Source organism: Ruditapes philippinarum, unplaced genomic scaffold (genome assembly GCF_026571515.1).
Source record: "Ruditapes philippinarum isolate M1 unplaced genomic scaffold, ASM2657151v2 ctg11846_1_1_1_1, whole genome shotgun sequence".
NCBI lineage: Eukaryota > Metazoa > Mollusca > Bivalvia > Venerida > Veneridae > Ruditapes > Ruditapes philippinarum.
The window spans coordinates 11,599-38,000 of record NW_026864050.1 but is presented as its reverse complement, the minus strand read 5'-3'; the positions used below and the strand labels follow the sequence as shown (position 1 = coordinate 38,000).

The window sequence follows — 26,402 nt, the reverse complement described above, 5'->3', positions numbered from 1 at the left end:
GTTCCTCTGTGTTTTCGCATTTTCGCATTTTGAGGCAAAGAAGCGAAAATACGACATGGCATAAATCAGCCACCATAGTGACGTCGCAAACCATCTTCGGCACTTTCCGTCATTATTCGATCATGTCCGAGTGGTATCAACGATTGTAGTAAAGTGTATGGTATTTACAGTCTTTCGCCTTTAAATAATACACATAAGAATTCGCAATATACGGACAAAACAGGTTAGTATTTTTCCTTATATAGCAGCAAAATGAATGAGATGAAATATTAGAAATTATTTGATTTTTTTATATATATATTTGTTTAACTACAGTATCTTCAGTTTATAAACTGTAATTAAGGAAATATTTGCCGGTAAATAAAGACAAATACCATTGTATTATTAGTAATCGAAAAGAAACAGGGACTTGTATATTGAAAACAGAGCTAAAAATAATTAAATGTAATATTTCCGTTAGATTCCGATAATCTTCGCGCAGTATTCGAACCCATGGTGATGGGACGCAAATAATTCGAAGTAACTCAACAATAAGTTATAGTATACAATAATTAAAAAAAATACATGATGATCAAATGTTATCGTACTAAGACAATTACTGTATCTATTATATACAGTATGACAGACATTTACAAAACAAATGTACACGTTTATACACTTTAAATAACCTTTGTCAATGCAGTATATGTTTAGTAAAATTATAAATAGCTTAAAATCCACACTAAATAAGATTAAAAACAAACAAAACGTTGACCTGTATTAAAAAGACCAATAAAGTCAAGAGCAAAAGCATGTACTTATTTTTGTTCTAATCGCGGCGCGTACTGGAAATCGGCTTTACAGCAAATTAATGTTTTTTCAACTTTACTTTGCTAAGTGCGTAAGGATTTTAAGATAATATTTTTAAAAACTAATACTGTTTATATTTACTAATGGATTAAAACAGTCATATTATAGAAGTAACTTTATGTACAGCGTTTTGTTTATAGAATGGAAAATATTACTTTAAAGTGAAAACTTTAGTGTTAATTATTAAATGGGGTGGATTTTTAATTACTGGTCATGTAAGATGACTTATCTAAAAGAAAAATTTCAGTTTGAGATACCTGCGGCAAAAGAAGTTTACAATACATTATGATAAAATCTTCAATTTATAAAGACAGAGCTAATAACTTCGTTTACAATTGCATTATTACAAATATCCATTTATTTTGAAGTACTGTAACCACTGCCATTTTCAGACCTAATTTTGTATTTTCAATATTAAAAAATTACATTTTATATTTTATAGAAGAGGAAGTTGACAGCGCAAACCGAGACACTATGGAACGCAAGTATCGTCAGAAATATTTGGATAACCTGGCGAAGGGTGTAGAGGGAATGTGGTTAAAGCAGCAAAACACGGACGTGACGGTGAAGGCGGGAAACAAAACGTACAGGTGTCATCGCGTGATACTGGGCTCCCTGTCCAACTATTTCAAAGAATTATTCTTACATAAGCAAGAGGAAACAGTAGATGTTTTGAATATTGAAAGTCAAACATTTGAAACGGTGTTACTGTACATATACACGGGTAAAACAGAAGATGTGGAAATAAATACTGAAAAGGTACTCTCTGCCGCTGTTCAGCTCCAAATTCCATGTTTACAAGATATCTGTGAAGATTTCCTAGTGCTGAGACTTACCTCTGAAACTTGCGTGGGCATATATAAACTAGCATCGGACCTTGGGTGTGCGTCTCTTGTTAAACAAAGTTTGGTATATATTTTAGAACACTTTGAAAGCGTTACGAAGTGCAAAACCTTCATGAATCTGAGCGTTGACGAATTGATCGCAATTATAAATGTTGATGATCTTAATGCATCCTCGGAAGAAGTCGTGTGTGATGCTGTACTGGGATGGATTGCTGAAGATCCTAAACAAAGAAGTATACACTTAGAAAAACTCTTCAATTTTGTACGATATCCTCTCCTTAGCGAAGAGTACCTAGAAAAACTGAAAAGGCATGTACTGTTATCTAATTCTGAATCAGGTCTGAAAATATTAAACAAAATCACAAACTTTAGGAACACAGGACATTTGGAAATAACAGTGAATCCGAGGCAGTTCCAATATCGTACTGAGGAGCTAATTTGTGTCGTTGGAACAAGAAGTAGACAACCAAACCCAGAAAGTACTGAGATAAAGTGTTTCAGTTTCAACAAGGAAAAGGAGTATAGCCTTGCTTCAATACCGGAAGAGCCCGGCGCGCGCTTTGCCGTCTGCTCAAGTGACAACGATGTTTATCTCTCTGGAGGGTATTTAGGACAGAAACGTATGCTACGCTATTCGGCGACTGATAATGAGTGGGAAATATGTGCCGATATGAGTGAAGGACGTTGGGGGCATTGCATGACAGCCATTGACGGTCACATCTACATTGTTGGCGGTAGTAAGAAAGTCCCAGCACCAATTTCCGAGATCGAAATGTACAACACAAGAACAAACGTAACGACTGTTGTTGGCTCACTTGCAATACCCGTGTCTTTTGCGGCCGTTGCAACCTTGGGGAAAAATGTGTACATATTTGGAGGAAAATCGGAAAAGAAAAGTAGTTGTGGAAAAGTACAGTGCTTCGACACGGATACAAATTCTTGCAAAGTCGTGTGTGACATGCCAGAATTTGAGACAACAGTGAGCAGAACAGCTGTTGTTGACAACACCATCTATATCTTCTACGGCCACGGCGAGGTCGTTACATTTAAAGACGACGCACTGGAAGTTTCGCCAACCGGCATTGCGTTCGATCATTTTGGAGTGGTTGTACATGGCGGGCGTATCTTAATCGATGGTTGCTATGGTAACCAATATTCTACCATGATGTTTGACCCGGCTACAAAAACGATTGAACAGTACTCTCGACCAGTCAAAGCTGCTTTGTGTAATTTCTACTGCATGCCTATTGTAATTAACAGAAATATACTACAACATACAATGATTTAAAACATGACTTTTTTCCCTGTAACTTTCATACTATGATTTAATGATGTCATTTTCCGGAAACTTTATGAGCATGTAATAATGACAATTGTGATGCTTCACTGAATAAACTGATACAAAAAGTACAAGACCTAGTATTTATATTTTTTATTTAACCTTTTTCATTTATCAACAACAACTATAACAAGATTGGACTCAATAAGTCAATAATATATTACATAATAAGTATACTTTCTCAGTAGACATACACTTTTAAATAACAGTACACCAGAACAATACCATTTTTCATGATCATTTCATTTACAAACTTAATCTTTTTAAACAAGATATGTTTGTAAAACATGTATGCCCCCTATCAGCAGCCAATTAGTCATGTGATAAGGTTATTATGCATGACTTCTGACCCAGTGATCAAACAATTAATAAGGGTTATCAAGTATCTACTGGTCATGACCTTAACCTTTGACCCTTGACCCAAAAACTCAATAGGGGTCATCTACTGGTCACGACCAATCATCATACAAAAGTTTTGAAGTTCCTAGGGCCTAAGCGTTTTTAGTTAATTGATCAGAAACCGTTTTTACCTACAAGGTCAATGTGACCTTTGACCCCTTGACCCCAAATCAATAGGTCATCTGCTGGTCATGACCAATCACCATACCAAGTTTGAAGTTCCTAGGCCTAAGGGTTCTTTAGTTATTGATCGGAAACCGTTTTAACATACAAGGTCAATGTGACCTTGACATTTGACCCCAAAATCAATAGGGGTCATCTGCTGCTCATGACCAATCACCATGCCAAGTTTGAAATTCCTAGGCCAAAGCGTTCTTTAGTTATTGATCAGAAACCGTTTTTACTTACAAGGTCAATGTGACCTTGACCTTTGAACCCTTGACCCAAAACTCAATAGGGGTCATCTGCTGGTCACGACCAATCACCATACAAAGTTTGAAGTTCCTAGGCCTAAGCGTTTTTAGTTAATTGATCGGAAACCGTTTTTACCTACAAGGTCAATGTGACCTTGACCTTTGACCCCTTGACCCCAAAATCAATAGGTCATCTGCTGGTCATGACCAATCACCATACCAAGTTTGAAGTTCCTAGGCCTAAGGGTTCTTTAGTTATTGATCGGAAAATCCTTTTTACCTAAGAGGTCAATGTGACCTTGACCTTTGACCCCTTGACCCAAAATCAATAGGGGTCATCTACTGATCATGACCAATCACCATATCAAGTTTGAAGTCCTAGGCTTAAGGTTCTTTCGTTATTGATCGGAAACCCGTTTTTTACCTACAAGGTCAATGTGACCTTGACCTTTGACCCCTTAACCCCAAAATCAATAGGGTCATCTGCTGGTCATAACCAATCACCATACCAAGTTTGAAGTTCCTAGGCCTAAGGGTTCTTTTGTTATTGATCAGAAACCGTTTTTACCCAGAGAGTCAATGTGACCTTGACCTTTGACCCTTGACCCCAAAATCTATAGGGGTTATCTACTGATCATGACCAATCACCATACCAAGTTTGAAGTTCCTAGGCCTTAAAGTTCTTTAGTTATTGATCGGAAACCGTTTTTGCTTACAAAGGTCAATGTGACCTTGACCTTTGACCCCTTGACCCCAAAATCAATAGGGGTCATCTACTGATCATGACCAATCACCATACCAACTTTGAAGTTCCTAGGCCTTAAAGTTCTTTAGTTATTGATCGGAAACCGTTTTTGCTTACAAGGTCAATGTGACCTTGACCTTTGACCCCTTGACCCCAAAATCAATAGGGGTCATCTTCTGATCATGACGAATCACCATACCAAGTTTGAAGTTCATAGGCCTTAAGGTTCTTTAGTTATTGATCGGAAACCGTTTTTGCTTACAAGGTCAATGTGACCTTGACCTTTGACCCCTTGACCCCAAAATCAATAGGGGTCATCTACTGATCATGACCAATCACCATACCAAGTTTGAAGTTCCTAGGCCTAAGGGTTTCTTTAGTTATCACTTCGGAAACCATTTGGTCTACGGACCGACGGACCGACAGACCGACGGACCGACGGACCGACAAGTGCAAAGCAATATACCCCCTTTTCTTCGAAATGGGGGCATAATAAAGACATAATTCAACATGTACTTCAAAGATTGCATTGTAATAATAATCTCCCATAAAAAAACGTATATATACATACATGTATATGTGTTTAAAAATAGTAGGAACACAAGGAGAGGTTTGTGCTCTACATCATTTAACCATCTCTCACACAAATTTTAATTGAAGTTGCCCTGCTTTAAATTTGTAACTGTCCATTGTTAAAATAAGAGAGATTAAAAAAGAAAACCATTTGAATTGAGAATCCATTAATTTATCTAAAAAGGCAGCAAAATATATAGGCTGCCATATATCTTTACTAATGAAGAACTCTGAGTATAGTGATGTATTCATAAAGTTTAAGAGTATCTTTTTCAGCTTTTATATGGAGGATTCAGTGAGTAACAATAACATTAATATGAGCCGCACCATGACAAAACCAACATAATGGGTTTGCGATCAGCATGGATCCAGACCAGCCTGCGCTTCCGCGCAGTCTGATCAGGATCCATGCTGTTCGCTATCAGTTTCTCTACTTGTTATAGAGTATGTTAGCGAACAGCATGGATCCTGATCAGACTGCGCGGATGAGCAGGCTGGTCTGGATCCATGCTGGTCGCAAACCCATTATGTTGGTTTTATCATGGCGCGACTCATATATTGATTTTCCAGCTATTCAGGTGGTGGAAGACGTCAGGTGCTCCTTCATGTATAATTTCAGGCATTAGAGGGCACCTGAGAGTACTAGAACCACTAAACTTTTGTTTTTATGATAATGAAAAAGATCTACTGAAGATATATCATGGCCTCTTTATAATAAAATATTCTAAATTACCTATATCTACTTATAATGTCAAAGTCACCTCACCCTAGAAGCATCTAGCAAAGGAAACATAATTGAGCCACGCCATGACAAAACCAACGTAATGCGTTTGCGACTAGCATGGATCAAGACCAGCCTGCGCATTCGCAGAGTCTGATCAGGATCCATGCTGTTCGCTATCAGTTTCTCTACTTGTTATAGGGTTTGTAAGCGAACAGCATGGATCCTGTTCAGACTGCACGGATGTGCAGGCTGGTCTGGATCCATGCTTGTCGCAAACGCATTTTGTTTGGAGCTCAATTATTTTCTATAGGGTAAGAAGACACATCTAAATATTGCAATTCTGTAAAGAACAAGTCCCTTACAGCAATAAACAGAAGGAAACATAAACAAATAGTTTCAACTTGCAGTTATGGTTTATATTCAGACTGTGTTCACAAGAGATAAAGGAAACTTAGACATCTCTCATGACACCTAAACAGACTTAAACTGCGTATTATCCTCAGGATTTAACTCATTACAGGATTGGAGCAGTACCTCACAATATGATCACAAAATAGACAAATATCGTTTTTTTCGCTGATTATTACATTTTTCATGCATTTACATACAAAAATCCGTGTGAAAAGATGAATAAGACCTTTTAAAGTTCATTCTGTTTGGTAAAAAGGCAAGATTTTAGCATTTTATCATTTCCTGTGGTGCTCCAATCCTTTTTTTTAGTCTCATGCTTATCCTCAACACTGAAAGTATTGGAATCAATGACCCTGAAGGACCAGAAAAATAAAGCAATATTATTACAATTTAGGTGGCAACACACAGCAAAAGATACCAGCTCTTGCGAATATAAAAATAATAATGGAGGATACATGTATCCCTAAAGAGTCACGAAAACTCTTAAATCGCAGAATCACGGTCATCCTGAAATGATAACTTTATCTGCTGCACTAGAGAAAAAGATCAAAAAGTGGTACCCAAATTGATTATCAGAATCAATGATAGCTTGTTTTGGTAAAATTGTTTAATGGCCCACAATAAAGCTACAAAAATCTGAAGCTACAAAAATCTGAAGCTACAAAAATCTGAAAGAATTATTTCAATTCAATAATCATGACATAAATTCAGAATAATTCAAAAATTAAGATAATTTTGATCTTGAAAGCGCTGTGTTATGCACATTGCCTCATTATAAGTAATGTTTCCGCCAAAAAGTTTAATTTTCCTTCTATCTGTTCACAAGATACAAAGATGACACAAAATTTTGAAATTCATAAGTGTGACCTTGACCTAAGAAAGGTCAAACCTGAGCTCTGCACATCACCTCATTATGGTTAACATTTCTGCCTAGAAGTTTCAATTTCCTTCCACCATTTCAAAAGATTCAGACTGATCATGAAACTGCTAACAGACAGACAAACGGACAACAAGGTGCATAACAATATACATGTATGCTGAAATATTTTTGGGTGTATAAAAATGAGATGAAACTGGCATAAAATCAGCAAACCAACATAAAGCATAACAAACAAGAGCTGTCACAGGAGACAGCGAAGCTCGACTGATTAAATACAGGACGCAGTAAGACAAAACTATTAAAGAAAAATCAATTATGATATAAATATATTTCTTCTAATAACAAAAAGCTATTGTCGTTAAATTCCAAGTTCAAGGGGGAAAATTTTTGGAAATAGTCACACTAGAGTTATGGCCCTTGTCACACAACATATGTGTAATGAGATGAAATATGTATTTGAAGTTTGAAGTAGATACCATAAAAAGTAAAGAAGTTATAATATTTCTTTAAGAAATTTGTATATTCAAAGGGAGATAAATCTGAAAAATATTGCTTCAAGAGTTATGAACCTTGTCACATAAGATCTGGTTGATGATAAGGAATATGTATTTGAAGTTTGAGGTAGATATCTTCAAAACTAAAGAAGTTATAGTTAAAAATAACATTTTTCAAGTAAAATCATCTAAGTTAACGGGAAGGTTAATCCTTGCAACATTAGAACTAGAGTTATGAACCTTGTCACATAAGATGTGGATGATGATAAGGAACATATATTTGAAGTATGAAGCTGACTTTTTAAGTAATAAAGAAGTTAGGTAAAAAATAATATTTTTTAAGGAAAATTCTAAGTTCAAGGGGAGATAAATCTGAAAATATTGGAGCTAGAGTTATGAACTTTGTCACATAAGATGTGGTTGATGATTAAGGAACATATATTTGAATTAAGAAATGAAAAAGTGTAAAATATTTTACTTAAAACTTTAATCTGAAATCTGGATGCGGAGGCCGGAGGAGTAGGACAGCTCTCCATATACTTTGTATAGTTAAGCTAAAAATGGTAGCTGTATATATATGAACAAAAGCATTATGTAAACAAAAGCATATGTTTATGATTTAACAATGACTAAATAATAGAAAATGTTCCTGAGATATTCAAGTTCTTTTTATAAACAATCCAAAAATGATTCCATTAATTCCCCAAATAATTACATTTACAATACCAGGTTAGACCAGAAATTTAGAAAACTGTGTTAAATTATTATTTTCAATAAATAATCAGCTTAATAATCAGCTATAGATACACTGACAACATTATCTCCCCTTATAAATAATTGGTTCACATGCCTTGTAACAATTTCATACTCGCTATAGCAACGATTTTCTGTCCATTTTTTATATAACGGCCAAAATGGCTGAAAATGTTTTTTTAAATCCCCACCAGTTTTCTTTCGTCTGTCACTGGAAACTGGTTTACTCTCCCCATCTGATTTTGAACCATTGTCTTTTAGTTTCTCCTGCTGTCTCTTTACAAAAACATTACTATCTGACATATAGTTTCTATAATGATCCTTAAAATCTCTTGACCTTTTGACCTCTGACCTTTCTAATGTTTTATTAGATGACCTTTGATCAGAAGAATCATCTGAACTTAAATTTTCTTGCACTCCTTTAGTTCTTGAACACATTCCTTCTTTATTAAAACCTGACCCTGAACTTTTTAACTCTTTTGACCTTGACCTCTTGTCTGAAGTTTCTTTTACATCTTTTCTTCCCTCTTTTGACCTTGACCTCTCTAGAATGTCTTTAGAATCAAAACTTCTATTAAAAGTTTCTTTGTAACTTGATCTACCACTAGAAGTCTCTGTTGACACTGACGTTTTAGTACTAGAATATTTTCCGCCACTGGCTTTAGACAATTTCAATTTTTCTCGTAAATCAATCTTTTTTTCACCTTCTCTAAGATCAGCCTGTCTAATTTCTGAGTTTCTATCTCCATGACAACCTCTAGAGACATCTGAGTTGACTGATAACTTGTCTGTTTCTTCTGCAAGCAAACTCTCTTGGGAGCTGGTAGCCTTCTTAGATTTCATGTTCTATATACATATAACAAGAATTTAGATTAATCTTGGCAAAATTTAACACCAATCTAAACCATCATGACAATACATATGATTCTTATACATCAATTTATTTTCCATCTTTTTTAACAAAAAAATTTTTGTTATAAACAGAAAATATACTTAATTAAATATGTGACATTTAATGACAAGGAGTTTTTATATATGGACATTTATAAGAGGCAATATTTAAAAATAAACATTTAACATATGTAAATTATAAGAGAATGTATGATCATTCATAGATAACCACATTTAATATAAATTATAAAATTCATACATAGATGTTTAACTTCCTTGTAAAATAATTTACTTCTTGAAATGTATATATTAAAACATTACATGGAAAAATTTTCATCAGGTCTTGAGCAATTTTATTACGCAATGTTAAAAAATTGCTGAGCTCATAAAATATTGATAAGAACACACTTTTCTATCATTATACATGTACAAATAGAAGTCGAATTTGTTATTTGATATAAAGTGTATTTACCATTTTCTGAGGAACTGGTCGGATAAATTTTTCATCTACATCCATCAATGCCTGAAATTATAATGATTTGTATTTGGTTTATACAGAATTTATTTTAGTTGAGCTGGAAGCTTTTAGTCACACTTTTGAATCCATTCCTGGAACCAACCAACACTGAGCAACAAGTGTAGAGTTTCTTGCTCAAGGAAACAATGACAGGCCCATGACATTGTTCGAACCCATTCGGATAGCGATCCTTAGATAACTAGTCTGATGCTTTAAACCATCTGGCCATGCCACCACTGAATGATTTGTATACAAAACATAAATTAGAAAATATTAGAAATTAATTCATTAGACACCAACTGACCCCTTAGTGATTTATTTTAATTGAATTCTATCATACCAAATATTCTAACACTTTATGAAATCAATTTTGTAAAGTTTGTTTACAGTCTGGTATCTTTTTTTCAAACATTTGTGAACATCATCTGTTTTTTATCAAACAAGTATACAAAAGTGTTTGAAAATTCTTTGATAAAAATTCACACTGTCTTTTCAATTCCACGTGTAATAAAATTATCGGAAGTGTGTTTGTTTTTCATAATTACATAAAAACCTATCACTGACAATAAAGCAGGTCAAAATCACATGTACCAGACTGAAAGTAATTGGAAAAATAGATAAAAACTCCAAATGAAGGAATACATGTATCTTTCAGCCTTGTAAAATGATTTACAATGTATATAACTATTGTAATGCTCAATAAGCAGCCTGACTTACTACTACCACATACCTTAGCTCTTGGTCAAAACAGTTTCGGCAAATAGAAAATCAATTTCTTTCAACCTACAACTTTATTTTATGTAACAGTGACTACCGTGATGGGTCTGTTTACGACCCCAGAACTTTGATTTATATTTTTTTTGTAGCTACCAATAAAACAAAGCTTCTTAACAAAAATCTAAGGTCTAGGCACTTTCAAAATATTTATGAAGGTCATCTGATTTTAAAAACTTCATCCCATACATATCTATGTAACGAAAGTGATGCAGACAAGCTAGTTTCTTTATTTTTTTATAATAAATATAACTCTAGGTGCATAAACTTAACGCTTGTTTGTAGAGGATCGTCAAGTTATGCAAAAATTAGATATCTAAGCTCTTGTCTTTTGGTTTCAGAGACAATTTTTTCTGTTACTATATTTTTATATAACAAATGACCCTTAGGAATGGCCATTTTGGACCCATTGGAATATAATCACTAGGCAAAGCTAAATAGATTAAATTCTTAACAAAAACTTCTAAATAAGTTTAATCTTACTGTTATTCTACAAAAATTAAGTGAAACCCAAGGCAGAAGAGTATGATTAATAACTTCCATAATGGACCACTAGGCTAAGCTGTTGAAAGCATACTGCTACCTTTATTGCGGCCAGTAATTAGCATAAAAAACAAGCATAAGTTACCATATTAAAATGTTTATCAAATCCAATCACATATCCTCTACATCGGCTTCTTACAGCAACAGCGGCTCGAATCACTACAATCACACGCAGACGTTCTTCAACACACTTCCTCAGCACACTGAGCGGTCCCTTCTTGTAATCTGAATCATGATATAACATTTTTTAAATATGAAAATCAAAGTTTAAATACATTGTCAACTTTCATATATATGCAGTTTTCTGTACTATTTATTTGACACAACGTAATATTTAATAGAAATTTATATGTATTTTACAAGTACAAGTAATCTAAATTGAAAACTGAATGAAAAAGGGTAAATTTATAACTGCATCTTCAGAAGACGGAGGATAGTGTGTGCCAGTTATCTTGTTTAACTAGCAACAGGTTTAAGTTCTGTGGCACTTAACAGGATGTGGTTAAACTCTAAATTGCCACTCTATATGAGCATTGTAATATATTGCTTAGCCTTTAATTTTCAGATCATCCAATTCCACACGCTTTACCAACTTTCATATATTAAAACCTGAACAAAAATTTAGGGATGTGCTTTGCCAAATCTGTCACAATATGTATCAAAATTCGCAATAAGTAATTTATTGCAGAAGCAAATGAAAAGTGATGCATATTTTACTACTAAAAGCGGTTATAAAATACAAAAATCTGATTTTGACTAACAGTAAAACTGAACATTCCATTCTTATCTTAAGCATTCTTAATTTGTCCATATGATATTTATATAGTAATTCTTGAAATTTTCCATTTGTCTCTGTGCAGGCTGCGGGACATTGAACCTGAGCAATATGGACTATTGAATTTGCCTCCCCTGAAATACATGTTACATCTTGTTATTGCTTGGACATTTTCGATTTGATAACTTTTTGATCTGACAAACATGAGGGTCCTGTATAATTATGAGTATATTGTACCAATTGCATCTTCTCTGCCCTTTCCGTTGAACTATGGATAGACCTAAAACAATAGCAAGAATATATTTGAAACCCAAAAGTTCCTGGTTCAAGTCCCAGTCAGGCTTCATATTTTTCTCACCCTGTGACATTTGGCGCCGAACATGGGCTGTGACTGTAACACCTAGAAATTTGAAGACTGATTTCAATATAGCTGGAGAGTATGACATGATTTAGATCTGTTTATTATTTACCGGATAAATATGTGCATTCACTGCAGAATCGCTCAATCGGTAGAGCCACAGTATTAAATTCCAAGGGTCCTGGTTCTAGTCCTGGTCAGGCTACACATTTTTTTACACTGATGTTTGACGCCCAATGTGAGCTGTGACTGCATATGTCAGACTTGAATTCTAAGACAAATTTCAATATAGCAGGGAGTATGTCTCGGTTCTGGGCTGTTCACTATTTGGGGAAGATGTGTTAGCTGCCAGATAGCTAAGCCTGTAGAGCTGCGGAATAATATTCCCGAGGTCTCTGGTTTGAGTCCCGGTCAGGTTGCACATATATCTCACCTAGTGACACCAATATAACAGAAATATGTTAAAACCTCAAAATTTTCTATGTCAATTCCTTGATTATCAGGTTTACATTTTTATCTGACTACCCTGTTCGTCTTTGGCTTTGCTTTCTTGTAATTTATCTGTACTTAAAATGCACATTTTCACTGATACGGGGCTTTGGCTTGCCCGGCTATAGACTACACGTGTATATTTAAAAGAAAATCAAATAAAAAAACAATTAAAAATATATAGAATTCTATACCTATCAATGAAATTTTCAGTGTCAGTTCTAGTCGGGCGTTCAGTGTCAGTTCTAGTCGGGCGCCGCCATTTACAATGTAACTCAATGATAATAGGCGGGATATTCCGATAACGGAACAAATCTCAACTTTTCAGATTGATAATAATCGTCGAGTGTTCCGAGTGAAAACGGAAGCGGTGCATGTAATACCGAATGACAGTCACACCTTTAAAACGGAAAGAATGAAAGGACTTTTTTAACGACTTCCCCGTTCATAGGCTTTGCCTAATTTCATATTATTTATACATACTTAAAAAGTAACATACTTTCCATCCTAGTAAAAACAGTGGTGCTTCTGTTTCTTCTTTCTTGGGTTTGAGATCGTTCACTTGGACCAGCATTCTTTGCCATAATTGCAGCCTTTCTTATTGCTTCTTTGGCCTGGGCAGCTGCTCTGACAGCAACAATACCTGGTAATTCCTCTTTGGGCTTAGCTTTTTTCTTCTGATAAGTTTTAGCATCTTTTCCTTCTAGATAATTTTCAAATTCAGCCAAATTATTGAATTGTTTTGCGTCTGGTACAGGTATTGGTGTTTGACTGTCGTATAACGCACGTCTAGGATCAAATTTTGGCGACAACGGGTCGAGGAAGTCCGGAATTTTACCAGAAGTCGGTGTTTTCGGTTCTTGTTCTATGGGGGCTGCCATGTTGGAATATTGCGGGAAATAAATATGATCAGGGTAGTTGAGGCGTAATTTAAATATTGAACAACTTTCAAGCGTTCATTGATTTAAGATTTTTGGCTTTAGTTTCGTATGCTTCCTCAATACATTTTCATTCTAAATAACAATCAAATAATTTGATTTAGAGAAAATATCTCATATACAATATTGATAATATATATATTGAACCATATCAATTTATTTTGACAATAAATGATAAATTCTTTACTGCGGCTCATTTGTTTCTCTTGACAACAAGGACGCCATTAACAGGTGCGAGAACATAAGATGCCACCAAAGAAAAAGGGTAAGGGAAAGAAAGGAAAGAAGGGTAAAAAGGGAAAGAAGGGTGGAAAGGGAGGCGAAGAAGGTGGTGCTGATGGAGATGCAGGTGCTGAACCATCTCAAAAAGAAACACTTCTACAACAAGAGTAAGAAAATGTTGATGAACATTGATACAGTCAATCATGTCAATTCTCAAATCAATGATTCTGTGTTTTTAATTGTTGTTAAAATTCATTTTGTTTGAAAATGTCAGTGTTTGTTCATTTATTTTTAATGATCAAAATGTTTTTGAAAAATCAAATATTTTTCATATGCCATATCAGACAATATGTAAAGGGTCACATTCAGTAAACACTTGTTAGAATTCAATCAATGCAAATTTTTCACTTTTAATGTTTCCCACCTACCTAAAGAGATGTACTGGTAAGAAATCCAGGTAATACTTGCATGTATCAGTGCTTTTCACGGGGCATGTAAAGAACCAAGGGGTCTATTCAATAAGTGCTTGGGACTGGTTCCTGGATTCCCTTGTATCTCATCGCTGTCTCTGAAGTCTAGAGTCATGTCTACGTCCCCGCGAGGGGTTTGACATTAATGGAAGATAGATAGATAGATAGATAGTCATTTTCACGAAGGCATTTAGGAGATTTGACAGGACTGACAATGAGTATTATTGCTTCTATATATGAAGGGAACCTTAGAAAAAGGTCACATATGACAGGGATTCTCTTAAAATTAAAATTTAAGTACTATCTTATACCATTGTGACTTAACATACGTAACTGTGTGAAGGAATAATATCTAATCAATTGCAAATAAACATAGGTACTTCAAATGAAAATAAAATATAAATCCCTGTAAAAAAAAATATAATGGCGTGTATATTATATAAAATTTCATTTCATTTTTTGTATTAGATTTATATTGAATTATTATGGTATAAAATAAACTTTAATTTGATACATTCTTAGATCCTTAAAATAAATATCATACTTAAAAAACATATCCATATCCAAAGTTTTTTCTCTTTAAATGAAAGGTCTGGTATCAACATTTTTCCGTAGTATTCATGCAGCCATAGAAAGGTAAATTAAAAAAAAACATGATGCCTATTAAAAAACTCTTTCGTTGGCACTTCATAAACATTTTTAAGAAATCTAACGCAAATCTTAATTCAGTTTGCTCAGGTCATTTTGCACATTACACCTCAATTTGTTAACACACATCAATTGCAACATGCATTTGGCAGTAGTGAGTAGACGCTATGTCACCTGATACCTGTTGACATGTAAACCGTGTCATTGAGGCAGAGTTGTGTAGAGTTAGTTTGAAATGTACTGACTACTGGATAGTAATTGGACTTAATTGTTTTGGCCCTCTGGGTGTTGAAACAGGTATTATTTATCTGATTAATGGACAATTTAAACTTGTGAAAGTCGTTAAAATCAGACAAAGCAATGCATTAGGATCAGGCAATTAAGGTTGCTTGTCACATATAACAGGGAGTTGTATAATTCAAACCATTTATATTGGAAAATATATTGAGAAGACTGAAACAAGGTCGGATAAGACAGGGAGTCGTTGAAATCAGGGGGTCGCTATAAGGTAGTCTTAAATGTACATGCAGTAATATATATTGATGAAAAGTGTTATATGATGAATAAAATATGTAAATAACATATATCTTAATATTAAAGGTTATAAATGTTTTGGCTCAAATTTAAATAATCTGAATCTTTTGTTCTTACAAAAATTTCCAGCCTGTCCGACTGTATGCCAGGTAGATTTTTTTATCTTTCGTAAAGTTTGATGTTTTTAAAGTGGTTGGAGCAATTCTCAGCACAAAATAGTAACAAATGTTGTATTGAAACAAACAATAAGTGATATTGATGTAAGTAAGTAAAGCTAATTCATTTAAAGTACGAAATATTTCCAATTAACTTCTTTTTCAGCTTAAGTTATGTAATAACTGATTTATAACATTGTTGTCAATGATGATACTTATATAGGAATGTTTATTTTAAATTTTCTTTTATCATTTTTAGGTTGGAAAAGGTGACCAAAGAGCTTGAGAATGCAAAGAGCAATGTCGAAGATCTGTATCCTTTCAGTATATACTATATTTAAATCATCAAAATTATAACATTTAAAATTCTACTGAAAAAAATAAGGGAGATAAACTTAGGTCACTGTAAACATCACTTGATCCCTTTGATATTAAGATCAGTGACAGATTTTATAGATATGATTTATTCAACTTTTCCAAGAAAAGGGGGAGGTATTATATTGAGAGTACCTGGTGATGGCAACTTTAAAGTTAAGTTTTTGTGTGCAAGTTAATATTGTCAAAACTACTAAAGAGAATAGGTTGAAACTTCACACACTTGTTCTCTGGGATTACCTAACATGATGGACACTGGTCTCACAACACTGAGTTACCTTCTACAGGGTATGCCTTTTTTTCTTACTATCAAGCGCTGAGAATAGTCAAGCATGCTGTCAGCTCTTGTAAGGTTTGCATTTGCTGTTAATAAATGATTTCTTATAGTGTTTGTCTTGCTCTGAGTTTAGAAAATAAGTATATTGTTTATACCATCAAATTGTTTAAAGCCTTGCAAGACTTCATGGAAGTATATGTTGGCCTAGTTATTTCGGTATACTCATTGCTGATGTCATTATAAGGTTTTCCTTATTCTAGTCTATCTAATCCATCTAATTAGACTTGTCAAAGAGACATCAAGATAATTATTGATGGGCGATGTTTTTTGACAGTTACTAAGGAAAAAAACAGTCTGTAAAATGGGTCAAACCATTCATGCCAAATTAATATGGCTATTCTTATTCATACTTAAGAGCTCTGCTTTTTAAACATTTTATTTACATTGTACATATGTTACTTAACAAATCAATAGACGAAAGGAGAATGAGTGGCTGCAACAAGAAGCTCAAAAAGTGAGGGTGGAAAGTGTAAGTAAACTTGTATTTTAAAACTTTTTATTACATAGAATACATGAAAAATTAAAATGAATGACGAAAGCTTAGATGAAATAAAGTATTGTCAACCAATAAAAAATTGTAAAAAATAGAGGGGCAACTTTAACTTTAGAGGTCCTCCTTCACAAGTAAAGCCCCCCCCCCCCCCAAGAAGAAAAAAAATCCTGCCAAATTGGTTGATGTTACAACATAAACAGTGAAAACAACAAAGTTGCAAAGGCAACTCATATGACGACCTTTACAGTATGGCCGCCTTTCCTGTTTATGTTTGGTGTCCTTCTGGACTTAAGACCTAACAAAGCAAAAGACAGTATTATTTTGTCTTTCATTATTTGGTGCTGGAAGAATTTCCTTGACTGTAAATTTATTGTGCACCTTTAATGATTTAATTGCAGCATGAGTACATGAGTTACATGGAAAAGAAGACGACAAAACGTCAGACTACCATCATTACCCTTAGTGACCATAATAAACAAGAGATTAGAAATATTCAACTACAGAGAGAAATCATGGATGAAGAGTACAATGATAAAGAAAAAGGTATTTATATTTTTGTTATCTTTTATTCTTGAACTAACTTAAATGTTGATTACACTTCATTGCTTTTTAACTGTTACATTTTGAATTTTCCGTTCATGCCTGAAATAATGCACAGAAGAGCACCTAAGGTCACTATACAACCTTTACAGTATTAGTACGATTTTAAACCAAAAAACAAAAAAAAGTTTTTGTCCTTGACTGAGCATATGGTTTATGTGACAGTTTTGTCGAAGATTAATTTGGTCACTTAGTTTATTCCATTATTTAATGAGAAGAAGAGTGTACAGCAATGTAGAGTAGTAGATATGTATTAAAAAATTGAAGACTTTCCCAACCAATTGTGAGCCAGGGTTTTTATTATATGTATGACAGTCACCCTTCGTGTAATGACAGACATCTAGTCTTTCAGGCAAAATACTTAACCTGAGACACTTGTCATTCAAGTATCTTTTGTCAAATATATGAAGTTATTGTAATATCCTAGTGACAAACCTTGTCAGACGAACACAAATAAATCTTAGGTTCCTTTAGTAGTGAATAAGAAATTGCATTGTCTAAGACCATCTAGCTGAAATAGATTTATTCAGCTTTCTTTTTTTCACCTTCCATTAATAAATTTTGAGGATATTAAAAGGGTTATAAATTTGAAATGTATAAAGCCTGATCAGAGACTGTATGGATTTGCAGAATTACCTTGTTCTATACTTGTGGCAAAGGTATGTTCAGTATTCTAAAGGTTAAAGGGAAAACAAATAAATTTGTAAGCAGTAAATGAGTATCTTTAGGTTAATATTATTTAAATAGGTACAAATTTTGAAAATTGATTGTGTGTGAAACTGCAGTATGAACCATATTGGTAGAAGTTTCTGTCAATGTTTTTTGAAACCTTTACTGGGCTGAATATCCTGTTGGTAGCAACTTCTTCACCCATGAGATCAGTACAGACCAAGATCTGCTGGCACCCCACATTAGTGCCATCTGATCATGGTCTGAATTATTTGCTATTCAGTCAGTACATATATTTCAGTACATATATTGACATTTTCCCTAAAAAATATATATTTTGACATTTTCCCTAAAAAATGATAAATGGTTTTATCCAGATTGAAAGATGGGCAAATCTATTAAAGACGTCTATTGTTTAAAGGGTTAAGTTAAAGCATTTTAAAATGATTCATCTAAAGAATTGATCTTAAGACAGTGACTGTGTAAATGTTATGGAAGTAAGACAGAAATATAATTGTTTATGCTGAAGCTACTTAAGCACTTTGGTTCCCCGCACTGTTCGAAGAAAAAAGGGATAATAGTATAGCTCTGCACGTACTCTTCGTCCGTCCATCACACTTATGTTCCTGTCCATTAACTTTGTCATTATTAAAAGAATTGAAAACTTGGCACAAATGTTTCTTATATAATAAGACGACGTTCATGTGCATAAAACCAGACCCCTAATCTCCAAGGTCAAGGTCACACTTCTCATTCAAGTTCAACATTGTCTATTTATGTATATTCGTTCGCCATATCTTTCTTATGTTTGAAGGGAATTTTGTAAAATACTTGCAAATTGTATCACCAATTAATGAGACATGTGTCAAATGCGCAACAACGGTCAACTTACCCTCCAAAAGGTTCAGTCACACTTGGAGGTCAAAGATTAACATAGTCTATTACAGAGGTATATTTAGCTGTCCGGTTCATAACTTTTATCATTTATCAAAGGAAATCTGAATAACTTGGACACAAAATGTTTTTATAATAGTCGATGTGTCATGCCTACAACCATACCCTACCTCCAGGTGCAAGGGTCCACTTGCGCTCTTCAAAGGTCAACATGTCTATTTGATGTATACTCAATGTGTCGTCCATAACTTTCTTATCTTGAAGGACTTTTAGTAAATAATTGCCACAATTGTTCCTTATAATGAACATGTTTCATGTGCAAACAAACGGTCATCCTACTAAAGGTAGTCAACTTTGGAGTCAAGATTAACATAGTCTATTTACAGGGCTATATTTTCGTCCAGTCATAACTTTTTTATAATTCAAAGATTTTGTTAAATAGCTTAGCCACCAAAAGTCATTATAATAAGACAATGTGTAATGGCAACACTGATCCCTAGCCTCCCAAGTTTCAAGTCAACTTAGAAGGGTCAAAAGATAACGCTATATGTTAGGTATGATTTAAATGTACTTCTTCAGAGATATTTGCAAATAAACTAGGCACAAATTAGTCAACAATAATAAGACAAACTATGTCATGGAGTACCACACCTAGCACACCCTACCTCACAAGTCAAGTCACATTAGATGTCAAAGGTTAAACAGATCTAGTGTATGATGGTTTATTTGTGCCCTCTTTATAACTTCTTCATATTATCAAGGATGTTGAAATACTTGCACAAATAGTCACAATGATAAAGGTGATTGTCTGCATAACAACATGTGTCACCCTACTCCAAGTCAAGGTTCACATAGAGGTCAAACATTTACCATACTCAGAATAGGGTATATTTTTGTCAGATCCATAACCTGGAATTTTAAAATACTTTGCACAATATCACAAATAATAAGATGAATCATGTCAGCGCAAAAAATGGGCACCTACTTACCAAATGTCACACTTAAGGTTCAAAGATTGATAATAGCTGTCCTTGTGTTAGGGGTATATTTTGTGTGCCGATTCTATACACTTCTACTAGACTTCAAGGTGATTTTGAAAATACTGAACACATGAATAGTAATATTTAATTAGATTATTAGTCATGCACAACATCTGCACGCGCGTACCTCAAGGTCAAAGTCACCATTGCGGTCATAAGGGGTAACATGATAGAAGTTTTTCGATTCCGGTTTTCATGTTTACAGTATCGTATAAATCCATGTGGGCATTTGTAGATGCTAGCTATTGAGTACATTAATTTTTTGAGTGAAGTCTGACTCTTATTACTTGCAATCTTTTTAATAGACAATTATGCTTATAATAAAACTTTCCCTGAGACGGGGACGTTTAAACTCGGACAATTCTTGTAATATTTTTTTTTCAGCTTAAAAATATTATTATGAAGCAATTATTGACAAAACAACTCAAAACTAACTTACTTCGGTTCATTATAGCGTATAGTAAGATCGTTTAAATATGATGATTAATATATAAAAAATCTTGACAAGGGTAGGGGGAGGTAGGAGATCTTCCAACAATGAACAAAGTTAAAAGTTGAATGTTACTAAGCAGACTCTGTTATATTCTATATAATGAGAAATACTTGGAAATCACCATAGGGTACAGATAAATTTATGACTTAAAAAATGTGTTATGGTAATTATTGAAAACTGAAATGAATAATCTTTTGAACAGACTATATTCTTTCTCTCTGTCCCACTTCCCTTCCCACAACTCTAATTCATCATTTAATGTTAGATGCCCATAATCATAAACAAAGTTAAAGGTTTTTGCTATACAAAGTGTCATGTGGTATAAGAAATTCGTTGCACATCACACAAGGGAATATCATATGTCTCAACAAATGAATCACATAGTCTTTTAAGTATTTTTATCATACCAGTTGCCTCCCTTTACTTATATATGCTATTATATTTAGTTTCAGATCAGAGTCACAAGTTAAAATAATTGATGATTAATGGTCTACATGCCCCTAAAATTCAAAAAATGATTTAAATAACACATCAAAATAAATAAGCTGAAAGTGCACAATGAGTTTAACATAATGAGCCGTGTCATGACAAAACCAACATAGTGTGTTTGCGACCAGCATGGATCCAGACCAGCCTGCATATCCGCGCAGTCTGATCAGGATCCATGCTGTTCGCATATCAGTTTCTCTTATTTGTTATAGTGTGTAATCTCGAACAGCATGCGATCCTGACAGCCGCCGCAATGTGCAGGTGGTCTGTACATCCATCTGGACTGCAAAGCCATTATTTGTTTGTCATGCGATGGCTCAATTACCATGCACAGACTTAGATATTGACTTTTTGCATGCTTTTTATCCAAAACAAAATTTAAAAGCCTGCTGCTCAAACCATGCTCTGTCTATAACGCCATTTTGCATACTTACATCTGTATTATACAGAGGAAATAAATTTACAATTCATTTCTAATTGATTTACGCAGAATTAGATATTTTTCAACTTTTTCCCCCCTATATAAAGTTACTTTAAACAAATTTTTTATTTTAGCAAATTTATAAGCATATATTATTTACATCACAATATATATATATATGGATTGGAAAACAAGCATAATATAATTATATATTTACTTTACTTATTACTACAGAATTTACAAACAGAGCAGTTGAACAGGATAAAAGATCTCGAGAAAGAGGTGATGAAATTACGTTCCAAACATTCAGAGACAATACAGCAACTTAAAGCCCAATTTTTACGAGACAAGAGAGAATATCAGCATGATTCCGAGAGTAAAATATCCACTTTACAGAGGAAAGCCAACAAGGTAGCTAACTCTTGGTGCCACTATTGTTTTCAGCATAATTGTCTCCCTTACATGTTAAATTTTCTTTTGTCAATTCTAAAAGTACCTATTATATTTACCAGTATATCTTGTAAATAATAATGTAATAATATGAAAATTTTAATAAGAATTTAGGAATAAAAAATTATTGTTTAACCTACTTTAAGTTATCAGATTTTTATACCAGAGTAAAAAGAAAATCATAAATTATGCTTTTCTCTCATTGATTCGTAACTCTTATTTTGAAATATTGTACATTGCAACAAATATCACACATACATACAATGCGATTTGTGCATTTGTTTAATAAATTCAATATCTAGAAGTTCAAAAACTTTAAATTACTTATTAAAAGAACAAATAACAGAGCAACTGAATATGTCAACCATGACTGTCTTGCTCAGCTTGACGCTTACCCATCCATTTGTGAAATCTGGTTCATCCTGTGACGTCATCAAAATAAAGGTGTTCACACCACTAAATGTTAGCTTGGTTATTTTCAGTTCGATCTGATCAATATATGTTTCAAAATCTTCAGTAAATTTTTACAACATATGAATATTTTTTTTTATTGATTGTGTGTTTGATAAATTTATAACATCAATATTCAATATTATAAAGTAGTTAAGTTATTAAATGGACTGTAGGGTAAGCACATTTACACCTGTTCAATTATGCATTTAGATTGAATAAAATTGCCAAATGGAGTGTCGGCTAAAACTTTTCGGATGGTGTATGTCCTTGCAGGAGTGTTAATACCAGACATTTATTTAGGTCACATATGGACGGGAAGTCACGAATTGATAGTATATGTATATTAGGCATATGCTTCTTTGAAATTACTTTAGGATGAATCATGTTGACAAGTCAGGACAAAAATATCTTGAGAGATTACACCTTATTACCTAAAAGTTAACAAAAAGACTAAAAATTAGCACTCATATACGATGGCATGCCTGTTCCTGTAATATTTCACTAGTACCATAAACACTCTGGTGTAACATACACACTTGATTCATCTACATATTACATGCAGATACATATTTTGTTTATTTCATATTTATCTTATTGCTTTACCTTCCTGTCTAAAATAATGCACAGAAGAGCACCTGAGGTTTTCGTCCATCAGTAAAGCTGGAACATCACTATATGACCTATACTGTATTGATGTGACATAAAACCCAATCAAACGAACAAACTTATAAAATGCTTCAAATTTGAATAGGGGAGATTACTCTAAGATATCAATTTAATTGTCTGAGCAGTGGGACTTGACTGCACTTATATAATTTACTGCCAAGTTTTAGTGATTTGATCTTAATGACATTAATTTGCTTAGAAAATTAATTCTGATGAAAGTTTTCACAGGCCTTTTTGTTTTCCCCATTTTCATTTTTTTTTTAAATTTTCTTTTAGAAAGGATGGTAACATGTATATAAGTTCTACATTTGTTAACAGATATTTTTTATCACATGTATGTTGACAGTTAACGGCATTTATTCAAACTGTTGATGAAATATTGCATAAACAGTATGTAACATGTGCGTATGTGTAACATGCGTGTATGTACATGTATATGTCATAGGAGATTCATTACTCATAAATTGTTATTCTAAAAGTGATGGGTCAGCAGCAGACTTCCTGTTTTGTAATCATTTTAGACATTGCATTTGGAAAATCTTAATTACTTTATGCATCTTTTTTTTATATTTTTGTTTTTGTAAATTGTTTTCAAACGTCAGGTAACCAAGGATATCTTGCTTTTCTTTGATATTATGTAAAAGTATTTTTTGATATTATGTAAAAATAATTGTCTGAAGATGTACATCAATCACAGTCAACAAATTTTGTGTGGTTTTTAAAAGCCCCCAATATAAATGAATATATTTAAAAAAATCATGTAAAAATATAAAGTTTTATTTTTAACGAAAAATGGTTTTTAAAAAATTTTTTAACTTAATAACTTTTAAAACTTTTCCCTTTTTTAATTTTTTTTTGTGTTTCATAACTCTGGCTACAAAGAAAAAGGTTTTTGCATTTGTGTCTGAAAAAGCAGGGAGGAGCACTTGAGGGCTTCCTCAAAAAACTAAAACTGGAAAATAACAAAAGACCTTTACGTGTTGAAAAATCAAAGGAAAAAAAAAATTAAAAAAACTTACCGTTTTTTTAGTTAAACCCCACAAAAATGGGACAAGTGGTAAAAAAACAACCTTTTTTAAAAACAAAATTTTTTTATATGTATAAAGTCCTATATACAAGTATGTGTTATGCAGTGAAAAATAATGCTATAAATGTTTAAATTTATACATATTTTCAATCAATTCTATTTTCAGGAAGCAATAATGTGCCTTACCGACCATACAAATAAAATAAAGCTTGAAAATAGACAATTAAGAAAAGAGCTTTTAGAGCTTATAAGAAAAACTCGAGCTTTGCAGGAGCATAAACTTGAGCTTGAGGATCAGAGACGTCAGTTGATACGCGAGCAACAATATACCGGAGACTTAAAAAAGCTGAGAACAACACGGCAACATAAAGTTTTTAAATCGTTCGGACTCCTTGGCGAGGGGGAGGGTGACCAAGAAGACGGGGATGACATTAAATCAACTGTTAGTTCAAATAACTGATATACTCGGTGGCGTTGTGTTTTTTTCACCATCTTTAATTTAAGAATGCTATTAATGATATTATTTAAGATTGTTAAACAATAAAATGTAATGCAAGTCCTTTGTTTTTTGAGCAGTTTTTAACACAATCAAAACAATAGTGAGTATCCAATAAGCATTGATTGAGGGATTCAAGTAATTATTTTAAAACATTATTTCTAGTCACATTGAAATATTTAAGAAACTAGAAAATCTTTTATTATGTAGTCAAAAACGAATTCTGGTATATATGATATGTGAAAGGTTCAGAGTTTTGTTTTTAGTAAGCTCAGATAAGGTTCTTCTTTGTACATAACATAACCCTTAAATGATCATTACAAATGCTCAAATATCAATTTTCTTTAATTCTTGAAATGTTGTATTTTTCAAGTTGTCAAAAAAAAATGATGCAATAGTTCCACCTTTATAGCCTTAAGATAGCCAGGGAAATAAATTTTCATTTTTTGTATAAATCACAAATTAAAAAAACAAAAAACAAAAAAAACACTTGAATTGCTCAGTTCGACTGCAGCATTGAGATTTAATGCTCGACAGGAATAAAATTGTTTTGAAATAGGTGAATAATAGTGTGACATTATGAAATTGATCATAACCATTTCATTTTAATATTCTTTCCATTACTATACTTTTTTTAAAGCTCTAATTGTCTGCTAATAAAAGAGAGTTTTTTTAATAAATTTTTCTATATGTTGGCTTTTACCAAAGTTAGCGAAAACATTTTTCAGTCAGTGTCAATTTAGAGATATAGCCTAATGGACAGAAATTATTATATATACATGTATAAAGAAAAACATAGCTTTTTTTTTCAACATTATAATGTTTTTATTCCATGTCAGATGACTATATTAAATTAAAATAGAATATGAAAGTTGCATTTAATTTTACTTTCTGTACACTGACGCTGTGATTCACATATTTTGTATTGTATTGTTACTGTGATTGAATCATATTTGTCTTGAAAATAAAAAAAAAATATTTTATCAATCATTGTTTTGTTTTGTAATTATTTTACTTCCTTTCAGGGCATACTTCATGTTTGTAACCTTAGTCAAGTTTTTGAATAGAGATTTATGACAAAAGAACACAAAAAGTTTATGCCTGGGTGTTTCCTTTTTGATTAACATGCCATAACTTTCTAGACATTCTGATTGGATATCATATCAAATATTTAACAGTTTTCCAAAGTTGTTTGGTCACAGACGTCCAATAAGGACAATAGGAAGAGCGTTGGACTGTGAATCTGATACCCAGGTTTGATTCCCGCATGTTGCAGGCCACTTATATTTTAATTGATCATGAAATCCTTTCATTTGCACTGTATCACTGCTGTACAGAAGTTATCAGTTCCTTGGGAAAGTGAAGGCAACTTGTTCTGGTAAACTGCTTGACAGCCTGTCCAGGAACGATGTGGTGGCTGAACTGTGCTCTGGTAAATTCAATGTAGTTTACTGCCGTGATCTGGAGTGAAAACTACCAACACCTTCATTGGTTGGTGACCATTAAAACTTAAATTTTATAGAGGTGACTGTTAGTCTCCAGTTGTTATTGTATAATAATATAATATAAAAGTTTTTGTGAGCCGAGGTTTTTCAAAGCAGCATGCCTGCAAATGAGCCAAAATATTTCATGGAAATCAAACTACTAAGATTTTAAGAAAAGTAAAAAGATTTAAGTAATAATTTACGTGCGGTAAATGACTAATTAAATAGCAGACTTTATCACCATATTTCTCAGTCGACCAGTAAGAGCTTTTTGTG

The 26,402-nt window shown here is 33.2% G+C and overlaps 3 protein-coding genes and 1 long non-coding RNA gene across 5 annotated transcripts; 2 read left to right on the top strand and 2 right to left on the bottom strand.

Annotated features, from left to right (window-relative positions):
- Positions 1-91: 91 nt before the first annotated feature.
- On the top strand, positions 92-3,084 carry LOC132724269 (kelch-like protein 24a). The gene is made up of 2 exons (XM_060709103.1): positions 92-223; positions 1,292-3,084. Exon 2 carries the CDS (start codon positions 1,324-1,326, stop codon positions 2,980-2,982), a length of 1,659 nt encoding a protein of 552 aa, XP_060565086.1. The 5' UTR covers positions 92-223; positions 1,292-1,323; the 3' UTR covers positions 2,983-3,084.
- A 27-nt stretch (positions 3,085-3,111) lies between these two features.
- Positions 3,112-4,105, bottom strand: LOC132724270 (uncharacterized). Its single transcript, XR_009624883.1, has 2 exons — positions 3,869-4,105; positions 3,112-3,447 (listed from the first exon to the last, which is right to left on the bottom strand). It is a non-coding gene; the product is annotated as an uncharacterized LOC132724270 (long non-coding RNA).
- A 4,186-nt stretch (positions 4,106-8,291) lies between these two features.
- Positions 8,292-13,783, bottom strand: LOC132724268 (U7 snRNA-associated Sm-like protein LSm11). Of its 2 annotated transcripts, XM_060709102.1 has the most exons (5): positions 13,272-13,783; positions 11,236-11,375; positions 9,789-9,839; positions 8,967-9,271; positions 8,292-8,915 (listed from the first exon to the last, which is right to left on the bottom strand). In XM_060709102.1, exons 1-5 carry the CDS (start codon positions 13,651-13,653, stop codon positions 8,459-8,461), a joined length of 1,335 nt encoding a protein of 444 aa, XP_060565085.1. In that variant the 5' UTR covers positions 13,654-13,783; the 3' UTR covers positions 8,292-8,458. The 2 variants fall into 2 exon arrangements, with proteins under 2 accessions (XP_060565085.1, XP_060565084.1); XM_060709101.1 differs by having other exon boundaries at positions 8,294-9,271.
- Positions 13,784-13,910: 127 nt separating this feature from the next.
- On the top strand, positions 13,911-25,634 carry LOC132724272 (coiled-coil domain-containing protein 153-like). The gene is made up of 7 exons (XM_060709106.1): positions 13,911-14,099; positions 15,999-16,052; positions 16,866-16,920; positions 17,343-17,487; positions 18,175-18,203; positions 21,785-21,961; positions 24,313-25,634. Exons 1-7 carry the CDS (start codon positions 13,957-13,959, stop codon positions 24,604-24,606), a joined length of 897 nt encoding a protein of 298 aa, XP_060565089.1. The 5' UTR covers positions 13,911-13,956; the 3' UTR covers positions 24,607-25,634.
- Positions 25,635-26,402: the final 768 nt, after the last annotated feature.